Genomic DNA, 17,579 nt, shown 5'->3' on the forward strand with positions numbered 1-17,579 from the left:
AAAACTAATGATATTAGGCATAGTCACCCAATTTTGATAACGTCATCACTGTAGAACTTTTTTTGGCAAATGTCATTGCGGCCTCTTCACAGAAATCCCTGCTATGTACGGAATGTTGTGGGTAGGTACACTGATACAATTACCTCTTTAGGGTCTTAACATCAATACTAGATGTATGTGCATGACAGGGTTAAGGTCAAATATAGTAATTGCCAGTAAGTGGTAATAGTTGAAGATGTGATGATTGTGTAAATAGAATTAGTTAATACATAGAGATCTTAGAATAGCGTCAGTATTGAGCAATATTGTGCCTGTTAATGGCATACAAAGATCATTAAACAAATGTTAGCTATTATTAGCTATTTCTGTAAGTAGATGTACCCTTTGGAGTGGATCTTGATTTCTTTTCTGAAAACACAGGAATGTAAATAAAGAAAGATAAGATGTTAGATTCTAGCTAGGCAAAGATAGCTTAGGATAGTAGGTAATATAATTGTTTAATGTAATTCAGGTATACAATCTGATTATTTGAGAATAAAAAGTTTGTCACTGAAATAGTAAATGTTAAAGAGAAAGTGGTAAATAAGGTCATACAAAAGGTGGTTTGTTCTAAGCAGGGTTAGCTATCAGAGGAAATTGAGTAAGGTGGTATTTCTCTATGTAGATTATCCATTTAAAATTTTCATGTATATCAAAAGGGATGTTAGGGGAAAAGTTATGTGACTGCAAATAATATAAAACAAAAATGTTGTAGGTGGAGGTGTGATAGAAGTAGTTGGGAAGAAATAGATTAGAACGTATAAGTTTGATAGAATTCTGAGTGATTAAAATGTTTTCTATTTTTCTCAATCATTTTATACTTGGAAAATAAGTTTAATAAACAATAGTTTTTAAGCTTCTCTTTTAACAGTGAGTAGACTTTCCTTTTAAAGTCTCCTGCTTGAAGTTGGGAATAACAATCTAGAACCATATTCAGTTGATTTCTTGGCTGTGTTCAAGTTTCTAATGACCCCAGGATTTATGTTGCTTTGCAGTAATGTAAAATTAGTATGTTGGAGGGCAAGGGAGTATTTTTATCTTTTTTGAGTGTTGGGGAGAGGCCAGAAGAGCCTGGAGTTTTGAACTTTGACATTTGGAGAAAGGCACTAGACTAGAGGTAAAAGTTTATATATGTATATATAAAGAATTGGAAGTGGACTAATTAGTATTCAAGTGCAAATTTCTGTTTAGCAAATGGAAACATTACTGCAGCTTCAGAATATAGATGAAGGATAACAGAGTTGAAAATGACTGAAAGTAAAACCTTTATAAATAGTTTAAAGACAGAAAAGAAAATAGCAGTTAAGTAGAAGGGAAACCATTTCACTTCTTACACAATCAAAAACATGGTGTCAAACAAGCAAATGAAATCTTAGTAGCGGGGAACCTTGTTTTGATGAAAGGAAATTAAGAAATAAAATTGCTTCAAGTTTTGTTTGTTTTTATGGCCTTGAGTCAAATATTCCTGTATAATATCTAAATTTGATGGTTTATGAAACCCTTAAACAATGCCATTGAACAATATTAGCTAATAGTACTAATTGGAAAAAAGTTGTTTACTTCATTTGTCTGTTGTAGATCAGATGTGATTGGCTCTTAATATACATTTTGTAAATATATTGGCCTTCTAAAGCAGTTTATTAATTGGTAAACATTTTTCTTTTTACAGAAAAATTTCTTTTGATGCTACAATCAGTAAAAAGGGCATTTGCTATCGATTCTAGTCATCCCTGGCTTCATGAGTGTATGATTCGACTCTTTAATACTGGTATGCATTTGTTTACTGTGATTTGAGACTGTAGTGGTTGGTGGAGATTGTATAAGTGATCTGTATAAATTTATCACTGCTCATTTTAAAAGTTGTTGCTGATTAAAGCAGCCACAAAAAAGCACTGATATTTTCTTTGTGATAAAGGTCTTTAACATTGTAAATGCTACTTGGTTTTGACAGAATTTTTTGTTTGTCACCTTTGTTTCTGCTTCTGAAAAGATAATATAAATTGAAATTCTAAATCATATTTCTTTTCATAAAATGTGCTTGTAAATTGTTTTAAAGCTGGTGAATCTGAAAGTCATTCTTGTGGCTTTGAGTTGGTATGAATTGGGTTAACCTAACAACTTCTTTGACTCAGAATTTTATCTTAAAAAGCAAACATCTGTTCTTTTCAAATCCATTAATTTTAATATAAACTAATAGTTTATATTATATTCATAGTTTTAGTAATCAAAAGTTTGAGTTTTATTCTGTTTCTTGCTTCCTAGATATTTTGGAACCAGAAAAGTTCAGTTTTTTGATTTTGAAATATTTGAGTATCTGATGTTTAATATATACCTTATACTTTGTTCTAAATGTTTATATATGTACCTTATACTTTGACTAAATTTTAGTCAGGAAAGGTAGCAATGATTAACACATTTGAAAAGCCTTTTAAGAAGTTGGGTAAACTGCTTATCATTCATTGCCTTTGTAAGAGTACTGTAATGGCATTTGTTAAACTTCAAAGTAGTTGCATTTTTATTATACTCACAGGTTTATTCCTTATTTAAAAATTATTCATTTCTTTGAAGGGGCAAATTAGAGATTTTGAACAGATGGTTCATTCCCCAGTTCATGGCCAGTGCTGGAACAGTCTTAAGACCAGTACCTAAGAGCTTTTATGGGTCTGCCGAAATGCAGAGGCCTATGCTCTTGGAACATCTTCCACTGCTTTTTCAAGATAATTAACAGGGAGCTGGATTGAGTTTTGCAGCTGGGACTCAGACTGGATGTGGACAGTAGAGGCAGTGGCTTTGTTTGCTGTGTCATGGTGCAGGCCCCAAGGTTTTTTTTTTTTTAATCAAATGCAAATATATTTGAGACAATAATGTAGGAGTAATTTTTCTGGCTATTTAATATATTAAGTCACCGTTTTATACCGTTCTCAGAAAAAGAGAAATCAAAAACAAAAAACCTACAAATACACTGTTTTCAATAGCTTGAAGGAATACACAATGGTACCACTCCTGACTTACCAGTTGTAAAAACTTCTAGGTGAACAGTGCTTAAGCAGGATTAAAAGCACCCTCCACAGATAAAAAGATCTCTAGAATGTTTTGTTATGATACCAGGGTAATTACCATATGCCACTTGAAGTCATTTACTGTTTTTGATAGCTTCTTCTTGTATCTGAATAATTTTGTATCCTTTTTCAAAGTTTTTTTTTTCTCTTTTATTAATAAGTTGTAGAGCTAAAGCAATTAAAATTATATTTCTGGTCATTGCTAAGTAAAACACAGGACTGGACTCAGTGTGGTAGCCTAGTGGTTAAAAGTCCTTTCCCTGCACGCACTGGGAACCCATAGGGGCACTGGTTCTAATCCTGGCAGCCCTACTTCCCATCCAGCTCCCTGCTTGTGGCCTGGGAAAGCAGTAGAGAATGGCTCAAATCCTTGGGGTCCTGCACCCACAAGGGAGACCTGGAAGAGGTTCCTGGCTCCTGTCTGTGGATCAGCACAGCTCCAGCCATTGTGTCTGCTTGCGGAGTGAATCAACCGACAGATCTTCCTTCCTGTCTTTCCTCCTCTCTATATCTCATTTTCCAATAAAAATGAATAAATCTTTAAAACACTGGACTATACGTATTTTTTGTTTTAATATATGTGTTTCGATTCTTTTTAAAATGAACATTTTGCCACACTGTAATATTTTGTTATGTCATATGTATAGTCTTAATTTTTCTTTTATCTGCACAGGTTTTTTTCTATATTTATGAATCTTACCCAAATAGTTTTTACTGTTTTTATTATTCTTAGTTATTCATGCTCATTTAATACTTATTGCATTATTAGTAAGTTATTGGATGAACATTATTTATCATTCTTATTTTGTCTTATAATTTGAGTTTTATTTGCATAGTTTATGCTGAAATTTTATAACATGTAGCAACATTTTCACACAAAGTATGAAATATTGCATCAGAATCATTAATGCCAACTATTTTGGGAACCTAGGGCAGCTCTTTCCTCAAGAATCATTTGTTTGGGGTGAAGCTGTTAACCACTGGTGATCATTTACCTCGGGCTGCTAATAATCTAAAGCATGAACTAAGCATTGTTTCAGTTTAATGATGTAAGAGAAGCCAAACCAAAGGCCCCGTAGTAAAGGTGGTCTTTATTTGTAACAGCCCCCTTCTCTTTTTTTTCTCCTTGAATTGCAAGATTTACTCTGTTATGGAAGGTAGTTGAGTATTCTTGAGATTTTTTACTTTCCTGAGTTGTTGGTATTTATAACATTGCTATGTTCTCTAAGATGTTTACAACATTTGATGTTCCTTCTTATTCTTAAATTCATGGGTAAAATTTTATTACACGGAGTCCCGGCATGCATGTTCTTTTAGTTGTTGCTTTGGCATCACTGTCTTCCTAAAAGTCATAGTAGCAATCCACATGATTTAGAAGAGAAGGCTAAGTATATCTGAATGGTTTTTCTTTTGTTAAAGTTAGTAAATTTGAATAATGTGGAGTTAATTTAAATATGTATATTAAAAATTTTGTTGGTCTTTCAAAAGCAATTTCAATTTTTCTGGAAAGATTGTCCAATGTGAGGAAAATCAGTCAATAAAGGTAATGCATTAAGTAGTCCAACTATATGCAAACACATATAAAGTCTCTAGAAGGCCATTAACTTAACTGCTTTTTAAAGATCTGTTCGTTTACTTAGCAGAGTTGCAAGGAGAGAAATTGAGAGATCTTTCACCTACTGGTTTATTCCCTAAATGGCCTTGGCATCCAGGGCTGGTCCAGTCCAAAGCCAGGAGCCATGGGCTTTTTCCAGATCTCCTATGTGGATGCAGGGCTAAAGTATTTGGGGCATCTTTTGCTGCTTTCCCAAGTGCGCTAGCAGGTACCTGGAATGGAAGTGGAGCAGCCAGGACTCAAACCAGCAGCCATGTGAGATGCTGGCATTGCAGGTGATGACTATACCCACCATGACACGCCACTAGTCGCTGCGGAAAGCATTTTAGACAAATCAGTAATGCCTGTGAAATGGCTTTCATTTTCCTGCATGCTGAGTATCCTTTTAAGATCCTACATTTATTGTAATTGGATATGACTTGTTTTGGTAGCTTTTTTTTTTTTTTTTGCCCCCTCCTGTTCTGAAAAGCAGGTCTGCTAAATTGCCAAAAACTGCACTGAAAGTACAGCCATAATAAAGATTAAAGTAAGCTTGGCTGCTGGTAATTCAATTATTTGAACTGCCCAGTTCTGTAGAACAGTAAATTAAATGTTGTTTGACAATAAAAGGGCACTTATAAGGTTTTTTATTTGATATATTTAACTTAAATGTTTACCAATAAGTCATTTTTCTTTTGAAATTTTTAATTATGATCATTTAAGGAATAATGAATGATTGGTAGGTCTCTATCATTATTTGAAATCCAAAAGAAAAATAGAACAACGTAGAAAATATCAACATTACATATAGTATGGACACCGAATATATATTTGAGAATACTTTTAAAAGTTCATGGAAACTGGAGTTAAACATTTATTTTTGGGGCCCAGTCCAGTAGCCTAGCAGCTGAAGTCCTCACTTTGCGACAGGATCCCATGTGGGCACTGGTTCTCGTCCCAGCGGCGCCACTTCCCATCCCGCTCCCTGCTTGTGGCCTGGGAAAGCAGTAAAGGACAGCCCAAGGCCTTGGGACCCTGCACCCGCTTGGGAGATCTGGAGGAATTTCCTGGCTCCTGGCTTCAGATCAGCACAGGACAGGCCATTGTGGTCACTTGGGGGTTGAGGTCACTTGGGAGTAAATCATCGTAAATCATCGTATGGAAGATCTTCCTCTCTCTCTCCTCTGTATTTCTAACTTTGCAATAAAAAAAAAATTATTTCTGTACAGGAAAGTTGAAAATTGTGTTCTAGAGTTTTTCAAAAATATTCATGGAAAGTACATATTATGAACAGTATATATGTGGTTTTTATATATTAACACCAACAGCAAAGATAATTGATTACTGTGAAATTTGAAAGCCATCACCAAACAGGAAAAACTAATGTTTTCGAAGTATTATGGATATGGTTAAACACAGCTTATTGAATGCATACACTGTATTTTCATGCATCTTTTCTGTACTGTAATCCTTCCAATTTAGTTGTAACCTCAAGTTTTCTACATCAAGGACAGAGGTTCAGAGGTTATGGCTTGTCCAAGTCCAGGTCCATACTGAGCTTTGTGGTTCCAAAGCTACAAACTGTATCTGTACTAACATAAGAAGGAAATAAAGCTTAAGTTACATTCATTTTGCAGAAATAGGTTTCCTCATTTGTTAATTCTCAAGTCCTTAAAATATGGCTACATGTATTTATTGCTAAAATGTGCTTTGGTAGCCTGTGTAAGTTTTTACAAAGTAATAGTAAATTTTGCATAGTTGCTTCATGAAGGCAAACTTATTTTAATTAATAAATACCCCCTAGTTGTGTATAAGAGATCAAGAGAATTAGAAAAATTCATTTCCTTCCTTTATGTTTATGTGTAAATATAAATGTATTACATATTTCCTTGACATTATTTACCAGGTTGATCCTGTGAGGTCCTTGCTTTGTAGACTTTAGAGTTGAGGGGTACAATCCTACACAACCTAGAAGACCTGCTTGTTCCTCTGAAATGATCTGTCAACATGATTAGTGTCTTTAGAACCATCACAAGGTTGTCCTGTTCATGCCTGTTGCTTAAATTTATGTAAACTAGGTTTTTAAATGTTAAATTATTAGTAGGGATTGTTGAGTCTTTGTATATAATTGTTTGGCCACTTTGACCTCATCAAATACATAATTTAATTCCTACAAAGCATATCCAACTTCTAAGAAGAGTTTGTTCTTAATTTATTCAGCAGTGTGTGAAAGTAAAGATTTGCCTGATGCAGTTAGAACAGTATTAAAACAAGAAATGAATCGTCTGTTTGGAGCAACAAATCCAAAGAATTTTAATGAAACTTTCCTGAAAAGGAATTCTGATTCATTGCCACACAGATTATCAGGTAATTATTTTGTTTTGTTCTTAGTTTCATAAAATGATCTGGTAATATTTATTTGAATGGATCAGTGACAAGGAAAGTACACACTAGCAAGGAAGAAGCAGTATGAATATATTTCATTTTTGAAAAATACTTATCCTAAGTACTCTCTGATAATGCCATTCAGACATCCCAGAAAATATCTTGACTACTAACTCAAAGTACATGCCCCTGATGCTTTGTGTTAAGATATTCCTCTAATACTTTTAAGGTTTTTTAAGACAAAGTAATTATGGATCAGAGTACTGATTCAGCATTGGCATTTTAAAGATTTAAATACAAGTGACTTTCAGTTTATATTGTATTCAGTAGAGATAACACTTTATTTTCTTTCTGCTCTTAGCATTAGCATTAGTGGACTATGACTAATAACTTCCTTAAAGTTCACAAAAAGTGTAAGACAAGGGTCTGTGTAAGCGGCAGTGAGAATTTTCTGGGTACATGTGGATTGTGCTTTAATAGAGTACTGTAAAAATACCTGGCTGAGAAGCCCAGCAGTTTTGTATACAAAAAAACCCACATTTACCTTCTTGATTTCAAGCAATTCCTCCTGCTATCCTATAGCACCTGCATTTACTGAAATATCCCCCTCAATACCAAATTATTGCCCTATTTTAGAAAGAAAACCATAATCCTACCACACAGAGACAAATATTATTAGAACATTTGTATATCATGGTTTCTTTTATGGTGCATAGATTCCGTGTGTATTGTGTTTTACTGCATAGATACACATGACATAGTTAAAGCATTGTCCTTTGTATAGCGTGCTATTGATGACACACATTCTCGGGTTATTTTGTTAATGCTTCACATTTCTTTAACTGAGTGTCATACTCTGTATATATGAATATATCTTGGCTTTTACATTTCAATGGATAGAGAACAAGATGTTGGTTTTACTTTGAAGTAAATATCCTTTCTTTCCTTTGATTTAGCTGCCAAAATGGTATATTATTTAGATTCTTCTAGTCAGAAGCGAGCTATAGAGCTGGCGACAACACTTGATGAATCTCTAACTAACAGAAACCTTCAGGTAATGTGTTTTCATTTCTCTCTGCAGAAAAATGTATTCCTTATTTTAATCACCAAAATAAGTAGTGTTTCTGTTATTTAAGCTTACTGTTCTCCAAGTTGTTATCTTAACTGTGCTTAGAATTATGTATTAATATAGATATATGGCAAGTTACTTGGCATTCAGTATCTAGCTTCACATTTATGATTTGAAATAACTTTAAGGAATGTTATAGTAAAACCACACACACATCCATAGTTTCTTTAGTATTTGAATTTATATCCTTGCATTTCTGAGCAAGCGGTGTTCTTCGTGAGATTCTAGCATGCTAATGAATAAGATACTCATTTTATAGTTTGCAATACTTAGCAGAATAAGTAGAATAAAAGATAATATGAGTAAATGTGTATACAGATGCTAGTTCAAAGGAAAACCAGGGGCTGGCACAGTTGGTTAATGTTGTGCCTGCATGTGCTAGTATTACATGTGAGGACCAGTTCATGTCCCAACTGTGCACTTCTGATCCAGCTCCTTGCTTATGATCTGGCAAAACAGAGGAAGAAGGCTAAAAACCTTGGGATCTTGTACGTTTTAGGAGACTAGGTAAAGCACCTGATTCCTGGCTTTAGATATCAGGTTAGCCCCGACTGTGCAGTCGTTTGAAGAGTGAACCAACCAGTGGAACATCAATCTCTTCTCTCTGTGAATTGGCCTTTCCAATAAAAATAGATAAACAAATACATAAATATTGAAATAAACAGAAAAATCAAACGGATAGCTAGCTCTCTAGAGTTAGCTTGATAAGGTAAAATGCAGTGTTGTCATATTCATTCAAAAGAAGAATGAAGATAGTCTCTTTAAGAAAACAGAAAAAGTTTTCTGGATTTAAGGTCCTCCTCATCTGGACATGAGCCTTCAGGACCTGCGTGTACCCTCTATGTCATCCGCCAGACCCCCAGCACGCCCACAAACACCCAAGACCCTAGAATTTGGCATTGGGTGGCCCGAAGGTTTTACAGCTCCATCAGTGCCCTGCTACTCGGAGCAGGCTTCTTTTCCTTCAGGGTTAAGCTGTCTGTCTGTCTGCGTACCTGCCAGTTCAAAAAGACCCAGGCCAGGATAGTCCAGTTTATGGTCTTTAGTAACCTAGGAAAAAGTATAGAGTTTTATGTATCTGAAAAGCAAATAGTATTTTTTGAATAAAAAGATTAAGAAAGAGACCATTGAAATGTGATTTAAAACATGTATCAGGGCCCAGCGCAGTAGCCTAGCAGCTAAAGTCCTTGCCTTGAATGTGCTGGGATCCCATATGAGTGCCAGTTCTGATCCCGGTGGCCCCGTTTCCCATCCAGCTCCCTGCTTGTGGCCTGGGAAAGCAGTAAAGATGGCCCAAGGCTTTTGGACCCTGCACCTGTGTGGGAGACCTGGAAGAGATTTCAGGTTCCTGGCTTCGGATCAGCTCAGCTCCGGCCATTGCGGCCACTTGAAGAGTGAATCATTGGACAGGAGATCTTTCTCTGTCTCTCCTTCTCTGTGTATATATGACTTTTAAAAAGTGTATCAATAAAAAATATAAGAAGCAGAGTTACTTACTAGGTTGCTGATTTTCATGAACTAGTTTTTTTTTTTATATATATATATATACTTCATGTTTACAAAACTTTCCTGGAAACTTTCCTGTTGTTACTTATTGGACATGTTTAAGATGTTCTTTAATTTGAATACAAGGTTGAAAACCAATGCTTAATTTTGCTGGGTGCCTCTTCTTCCAAACTAAAGACCTATATGCAGTATTTGACCTGGAAGTGTATATTTTGACATTTATACCTAACACCAGGCCAATGTGAGGTAAAATTTCTGCCTAAGCTTGCGCACTTGTTGAGCACCTATTTAAGTTTAATACCTATTATGCTTTGTTTGCTTTACCTTACAGATCCCAATTTATAATTTTGTCCTTGTTTATTCTCCGGTATAATCCTGTAGTTCTAAAGAAATGGTTAAATTAAGCTTTGGAGTACATATACATATGTATATATAGTAAATGCTTTCTTAATATTCCTTGGATGTATACACCTGGTTTTTATTTTGGAAATCTGTTGATGTTGAACTGTCTTAACTACGCAGTGAACAAAGTTATAACACAGCCTCTTCCTTTTCTTTTTGTAGACATGTATGGAGGTATTAGAAGCCTTGTGTGATGGAAGCCTAGGAGACTGTAAAGAAGCTGCTGATGTTTATAGAGCAAATTGTCATAAGCTTTTCCCTTACGCTTTGGCTTTCATGCCTCCTGGATACGAAGAGGATATGAGGATCACAGTTAATGGAGATAGTTCTGCAGAAGCTGAAGAACTGGTCAATGAAATTTGAACATCATTAAACAAGCAAATGGAATGACTTTGGACCATATCTAGTGTATAATATTTTTGTCACGCACCTGCTGCATTGCTCTAACTTACACAGAATGAGAGGAGTAAATGTTCTTGCCTTCAAAATAGTGTTTTACGTTTTTTATCCTGCTGAAAAAGTATATATAAAATATCTAACATTACAGGATATAGGTTCAGTTTCTTAAAAAAAAATTAAAAGCTGCTAAAATTGAGTGGTTAAAAAATACCTTATCCTATTCCTACCTACCCACCCATGTTTTTAAACTAATTTATATAAAATCTGGAGGCTATTACATCTAACAAAGCAGGTGTGTGGCAGAAATATTACTTTAAATTTGTCTTGTGAGATTTTACTCTATCTCAGACAGCAGAAATGCTGTTTTAGCACTGGATTCTTTCACTGAGCACAAAGAGTTGTTGGGGCTTTAGCATCTGGCTGATTTTGTTATGGGGTTGATTCTGACCATAGGAAGTATGCAATGTGAATCACTATTTACAGAGAAATCTACAACAGATGCTTGATGTTGTAGAAACTGGGGACTTTTAGATACCAAGCAGAATTATAAGAAACCTAGAAGGTGTTCAATATGCTTGTTGTGTTTCCAAAATTCACTGTACATGATCAGTTTGGTGTTCTTGTACCACAGTTTTTAACTGAAGGAACCAGTTGGAACAATCTCAATTTAAACTAAAACTTGAAGAACTAAAATAGCAATGCAAAACCTTTCAGCATTGTTTCAGCCAAACTTGTTAAAACTGTAATGCAAGAACCAAATGCACTGTGATGTGGCACCAACTAATTAGCAAGCATGAATTTTTCACCCAAGAGTGAAAAAGAGAAAATCTACCATGGCTTGAAGTTAAAGAGCAGAACTCCTGACTACCATTCTATGACTGATCAAGAGACTAATAGTTAAAACCTCAGCAGGCCTTGTTCACGATATGCAGAAAAAAAAAGTGCTGCAGTTTAGATACCTCTGGAATTTTTCCACAGTGTCACAGGTTTGTAATACTTGAAGCCCTACATTTCTAAGAATATATTTCTTGCTCAGTTGTTTCAGGCAAGCCCAAGACTTTGTAATTTTTAAAGGGCCCAAGATTTTTTTTTCCAATAACAGACCAGCTTCTTTTTCCTGCAGTTACAGATGTAATTTCTTTCTTTTTTTTTTTTTTTTTGTTGTCAAACATAAGGTACCAAATATGATGCAATAAATTGTTTTGAAAAACATTTGTGTGAATATTTTAACTAATCTGTGTTGGGCTTCTGTGAAAATGCACAGGTGGAAACAGAGGTGTAAGCCAGAGGCAACATAGCGTGCTGAAATGCTAGTGAAGATGGGAGCTTTTTGGAATGAGCTGAATGTTGGTGTCAGGGAACTCCATAATGAAGTACAGTGCTGCTCCTACATTGAGATTCCATTGAGGGCTAGGATGATGGCAGGAACTATGAGTGTAATTCATAATTTGAAAGGACAATTGCTATTTTGATTGGGAAAATGAGCCTTAATATGTCAAACCTGTACACTGAGAACTAGCCGCAGGCTCAGTATTCTTACTGCCTTTGCAAGATCTGAGCAAATATTAAGTCAAATGATTGAACTGTAAATATAATTGTGGTACTTGTAGTTTATAGAAGGTATACTATCTAAGGGGAATTTTCACAAGACATAATCCTTTTACTGATTTGGATAGTTGTGCTAAAATCAACCTTTCATAGTATATGATCTGCATTCCACATCCCAGTCTAATAGTTCAGTGATATAAAGTACGAGAAGCTAAACTACAGTGCTTTGCTGTGTTTTATTAACTGGCTCTGTCTCAGGAACATCTGTAACAGATGGCAAAAAAAAAAAAAACCAACAGTTGTTTTTTTTTTTTCAACTCCTATGTGTGGCAACTGAAATCCTTACATTGGGGCAAGACACTAGTGCTACCTCTGTCACTACTAAGGTGTTCGGAGGAGGCACCAGCCATATAATAGGGAATTTATGTGTGAATTTTTGTTTAAACTCTACTGTATATTGAAATGAAATTCATCTATTTGTCTTGACAATGTTCAGCTGATGTAGATTGTTTTAGAATGAATATTCATAAGTACCCGGAATTTTAAATGCAGATGCCACCCGTGAGGAGCTAAGTTCCTAACATGTATATTGTATTTCAATTCACTTCTACTGGAACTATGGAATAAATCTTTTATTTTCTTTCAGGTTTGATAGTGGATACATTGTCTGCTGTCAGAGGACCTTGACTAGGTTAATTTTATGTCCAGACATCACCCCCAAAACATTGTACTGTACTGATTTACTCTGAGTAGTGTCAGCTGGATCACTTCACATTTGCCTCCTTCAATTCTATTATTTTTCAATGATACTGTTGGGGGGGGGGAACAGGGTTAGAGAAACAAGTGGGGAAAAAATGCAGTGATGTAATCTAAACAAGTGCCTTATGTTTATTACTACGAACTGGTGTTATCGATTCTTCTCGGGAAGAAAGGATCCCTTGACATGTATAAACATAGGAGTAAAATTCTTTTTGTTTTTCTTTATATTCAATTACTCTTGTCATTTCTCATTGAATAACTAACACCCGGCAAGGTTATTTTACTCAGCTTTATTAAGGCAGTTTAGTCATATATTTTTGACCATTTTCTGTTTTTTATGTACAACAATAAAGTATGATCTGTGAACAGCATGACTAAAAGTAATGCCAGTATTAGTAAATAGATTTTTTTCCTTGGCTTTACGAGCCCCTTGATTTTCACAGTGTTGTTTATACCCCATGGTGTATTGTGTTGAGACCTGTGAAACAAAAGCTGGGAATGAAGAGGTCGGGAAAGTAAGGTCTAAGTTCAAATAGGTTGTCATTAAAATCAAAGAAAAATCTGTGTGATTTCTAGTCAGACTTCTGGAGCTAAAAAATGAAGTGCTAGACTTTTTTCCAGGATGGACATATGTTTGTCTTAAATAATCACCAATGTTAATTTTGAAATTAACGGTGCCCTTTCAGTCTTTATTCTAGCTCATACGCTACCCTTTTTTTTTAAAGGAGTTTTTTAAAATAATATTTGCTATCATCTAAAGTTTCACTGAATCCAACAACCCTTAAGTTTAAAAGGTTCTATGAAATGGCTATGAGAAAGATCATTTTGTTCCAGTTATTGTGGTTGAGAAAATCACAACCTATAGCAGCAAAACATCTGTGAGGTTACTATTTGTTGACTTGCATGTTAGCCTTATGCAACCTATGAAGTGGGTATTTAAAACAAATACTGGTAGTGTGCAAGAAGTTCTGAAGAAAAGAATGCTCTATTTTAAACAATAGCATTCCTTTGACATGCTTTAGGTTATGTAATATGCCTCATCCAGACACACCTCCTCTTATGGGGGCATTGAAAACGGGTTGAGGGAGAGGCAGCCATACATTGTAGAAAACAGGGTCTAATGGTTCTAGCTTTCAGTTTGTCTAGTTGTCATTGAAGCAGTGTGATTTGGCGTAATAGGCAAAAAAAGGAAAATTCATACTGTATGGATTAGAACCTTTGCTAACTTGTCAAGTCCACACAAAATTGGAACCATTTTTTAAAATGTACTAATTTTTACTGGAAAGGCAGGTTAACAGAGAAAACGAGAGACAGAAAGATCTTCCATCCACTGGTTCACTCCCCAAGTGGCCATCAACGGCCGTAGTTGAGCCAATCTGAAGACTGGAGCCAGAACTTTGTCTCCCACATGGGTGCAGGGTCCCAAGGTTTGGGCCATCCTCTACTGCCCTTCTAGGCCCCAAGCAGGGAGCTGAATGGGAAGTGGAACATGGACAGGAGCCCATATTAGATCCCAGGTGAGGATTTAGCCACTAGGCTATTGTGATGGCCCACTACGAAGCTTAAATCGCCCCTTTAGAGGGTTATATGTGCCAGTGAGAGAATATAGGCCTTGCATTAAAAGTTAGTACTGATTAAGTAAGATTGACAATTGGCAATCTGAAAAATCATACTGTGGTTCTTAAATTTGGACTCTTATCTACTTCAAAGTCTGCATTATTTCATACAAGTTGTATAAGTTTTACTAATTGAGAATAATTGATGCCTGTACAAAGGCATTTTAGAAGAACTTTGTGGAAAAATGAAATTAACAAATGAGTTTATTTTGATGCAGAATATTTTGTGATTTAGATATTTCTGCTACTGCCATGTCTTAAACTTGGCCTCACAAGTAAGATAAACACTTAGGAACATAGGAAGTGGTTCCTGAGTATGTGCTTAATCCATGCTTTGGTTTTCAGCTATTTATCTTCTGTATTAAATAGTTGTACTTTGTCTAATAAACAAGTTTCTATAACTATAAGGCTGTTTTCCCAGTCTACCATAGATTAAGTTTTTTTTTTGTTTGTTTGTTTTTTTTTTTGCACTTGCTTACTTAGATCTGCAATTTCCTTAAGTCTATTGTCTAATTCTTAATGCCTCCCCAAAGGGATAGTGGAGCTGGGCTTCATTTAGAAATGAAGCTATGTATTAGTAGTGAATAATTAGATTAGCAGCCGCCTTTCATCAGTACTGGAACAACTTGCTCACCCTCAAGAAATCGTACTGCTGCTTTGTAAGTGGAAATGTGGGCATATAAAGAAGCAGGGTTGGTTGGTTGTTTTTTTATTGGAAAGTCAGATATGCAGAGGGAAGGAGGCACAGAGATCTTTAATCCACTGATTATCTCCCCTAGTGGCTGCAACAGCCGGAGCTGAGCCAATGCGGAGCCAGGAGTTGGGAGCTTCTTCTGGGTCTCAGACGTAAGTGCAGGGTTCCAAGGCCTTGGTCCATCCTGTATTTTACAGCTAAGCTCCAGCATTGTATAGTTAATAATATTTTGAAATTTATTGAAAGGCTCCAAGAATAAGCCAGCTGATTAAATAAAAGCAGTTCAAAGTGCATTCTTCACGGATATGCTTTGGTTCACACATGAATTTATTTAAATGTGAATGAAGATCTTTTACGGATTTATACTGGATACATTTTGGTATAAGGCTAGTGACCAAGAACAGCATATAGTCACATCCGTGTTAACTTTTCTGTGGATATTAATACTGCCCTACAGATTGTTGGCAATAGCAATAAATAACATTAACTTTTTAGTCACCTGCAAAAGCTCAGAAACATTTTATCCCTTTCTTGTTGTTACATGGCATTCCTATTCATCCACCTGTCTTTCTGTTCATCTTAGGGAATTTCCCCCAGCAAATACTGGAGATTTCTCATGTGAATTTTTGTGTTTTTCCTAGTCAGAGGAATGATTGTGCCTGGCCTTGTAAGACGCAGATTCCTGGAGGAACATCGTATGATTTTCTCATTTGCCTTTTCTTTGTGGCATTGGTTGGCAGGAATATACTCATCCTTCTTGTCTAGCAACCCACCCACCAAGATGACATGCCCGTTGGAATTTAATGTTAACTACAAATACTGTCTCTTATTTCTCATCTTTCAAATAGCATCGTGAGACTGGTAAAAGATAAAGGGTACTGGCAACACACTCTGCCTACCTAGAAATGTTTTGTTTTTCTGTTTTGTTTTGTTTACAGCTTAGTATCTCCCCACTTTTAATCATCTGAGGTAGGACTCTGCTACGGTCTTAAATGGACACTGTGTCCATCACAACCAATTTCTGTGGTCCTTGGTTAATCTTGTCTGTTAGTTAAGCCATTGAAGCTTTTAGCTTCTAAGTATAATAGTGATTATGTGTTGGAATCCCAAATAAACTATCAAGAACGTAAAACAACTACACGGATTTCAGCACTGTTGGCCAAGATGCTATTGGAGTCTAGTCCAGGCACTGGCTAGCCTCTTCTTCCTGTTACCCTCCCCTTTGCTCTTCTGTCCTCTTCCCTTCTCTCTTCTTCCCTCCATCTCTGGTGATTCTGAGGTACATCCACAATTCAGAGCCACCATTTTTGATGATGAAGATAACAGCACAATGTCAAAGAGACCAAAGGGACAAGAACTGTGAAAGGGATAAGAGATGAACTTCCTCCTGTGTTGGCATTTGTGGAGGAACCCAAACTTAAACTTCCATGGAGAATTTTCTAGTTGACTTCAAAGCCCATTTTTTTCCTCTCCTTAAATCATGTTGGGGTTTCAGTATGTAAGACACTTGTAGCCAGAAAAAAAAAAGCCTCAGTTCTATTAGATCTTATGATAACTTAATTGCATTGAAAAGTCTTTTTACATATAATTACCAAAATACCTAAGTATATACATACTTGTTTGTTATCCTAATAGGACTGCATTTTCCAAAAGCAAATGAATCATTGTTGCATCTTAGATGTAAAAACAAAACAACCTTGATTCTAAAACAGTGTAAAGCCCCAGCAGCATTGCATAGTACGGAGTCTGCTTCAGGGTAAAACCTTGACATGATCTGCTGAAGTAACATTTGGGTAAAACTTCCTATCCTGCCCAGTGTTTTTATTTAGTAGAGAAATGTTTTGTAGGACACCTTCTATCTGGCTTGTTTTTCACTGACCATGGACTTTGATAAATGAATCTGGTTGAGCTGACTGTTGATTGTCATCATTGGGTTGAAGATGATTTTCCCTCACCTTCACAAACTGGGGAGTTTAGTCTTTTAGTCTGTTTTAACATAGAAACCTTGCCTTTTGCCTCAGTTAATTTGATCCTTATGACTGCCAAATATCTAGTATAAACACTTTGTGATTTAATACATAGTATTGTTCAAAGACATGCTTTAAAAAAGTCAGACTTAACTTTAAGTCCAGGTTCAGTGTCTTAAGTAAGATGCCAAAAAATTTCTACAGAGTTGTTGAAGGGATTCACAGTGATGCAGCCAGGAGATTAGCTGATACTTGTTTGGAATACAGATGCCACAGAGGGAAGCTTAGCCCACTGTGTCTCAGCACTGGCCCCTGTATTAAGCTTTTCGTAAGCAAAGGTGGCAGTTAATTGAATAATGTATTTAAGACAATATTTAATCATACAGGCAGGGCGGTGCATGGGATCTAGATTAGAGGCACGAAGACTGCTCTAGTACTTGATGAGTTCCAATAGTAACTATCACCAAGTTAAATAACAGGTA

The 17,579-nt window shown here is 35.8% G+C and overlaps 1 protein-coding gene across 2 annotated transcripts in view; it reads left to right on the plus strand.

The window, feature by feature from the left end:
- The window catches only part of NAA15 (N-alpha-acetyltransferase 15, NatA auxiliary subunit), a 91,546-nt gene extending 78,672 nt beyond the window's left edge, over positions 1-12,874 (plus strand). The window contains exons 17-20 of one of the 2 annotated variants that reach the window (XM_040967406.1): positions 1,709-1,807; positions 6,913-7,059; positions 8,034-8,131; positions 10,277-12,874. In XM_040967406.1, the coding sequence (XP_040823340.1) occupies positions 1,709-1,807; positions 6,913-7,059; positions 8,034-8,131; positions 10,277-10,477 (545 nt within the window). In that variant the 3' untranslated portion in view covers positions 10,478-12,874. The remainder of the gene's footprint in view (positions 1-1,708; positions 1,808-6,912; positions 7,060-8,033; positions 8,132-10,276) is intronic. The other variant, XM_040967407.1, reaches the window with a different exon arrangement.
- The last annotated feature ends 4,705 nt before the right edge of the window (positions 12,875-17,579 follow it).

The sequence above is a fragment of the Ochotona curzoniae genome, unplaced genomic scaffold (genome assembly GCF_017591425.1).
Source record: "Ochotona curzoniae isolate NIBS_2020 unplaced genomic scaffold, NIBS_Ocur_1.0 scaffold_4506, whole genome shotgun sequence".
In the NCBI taxonomy this organism is placed as follows: domain Eukaryota; kingdom Metazoa; phylum Chordata; class Mammalia; order Lagomorpha; family Ochotonidae; genus Ochotona; species Ochotona curzoniae.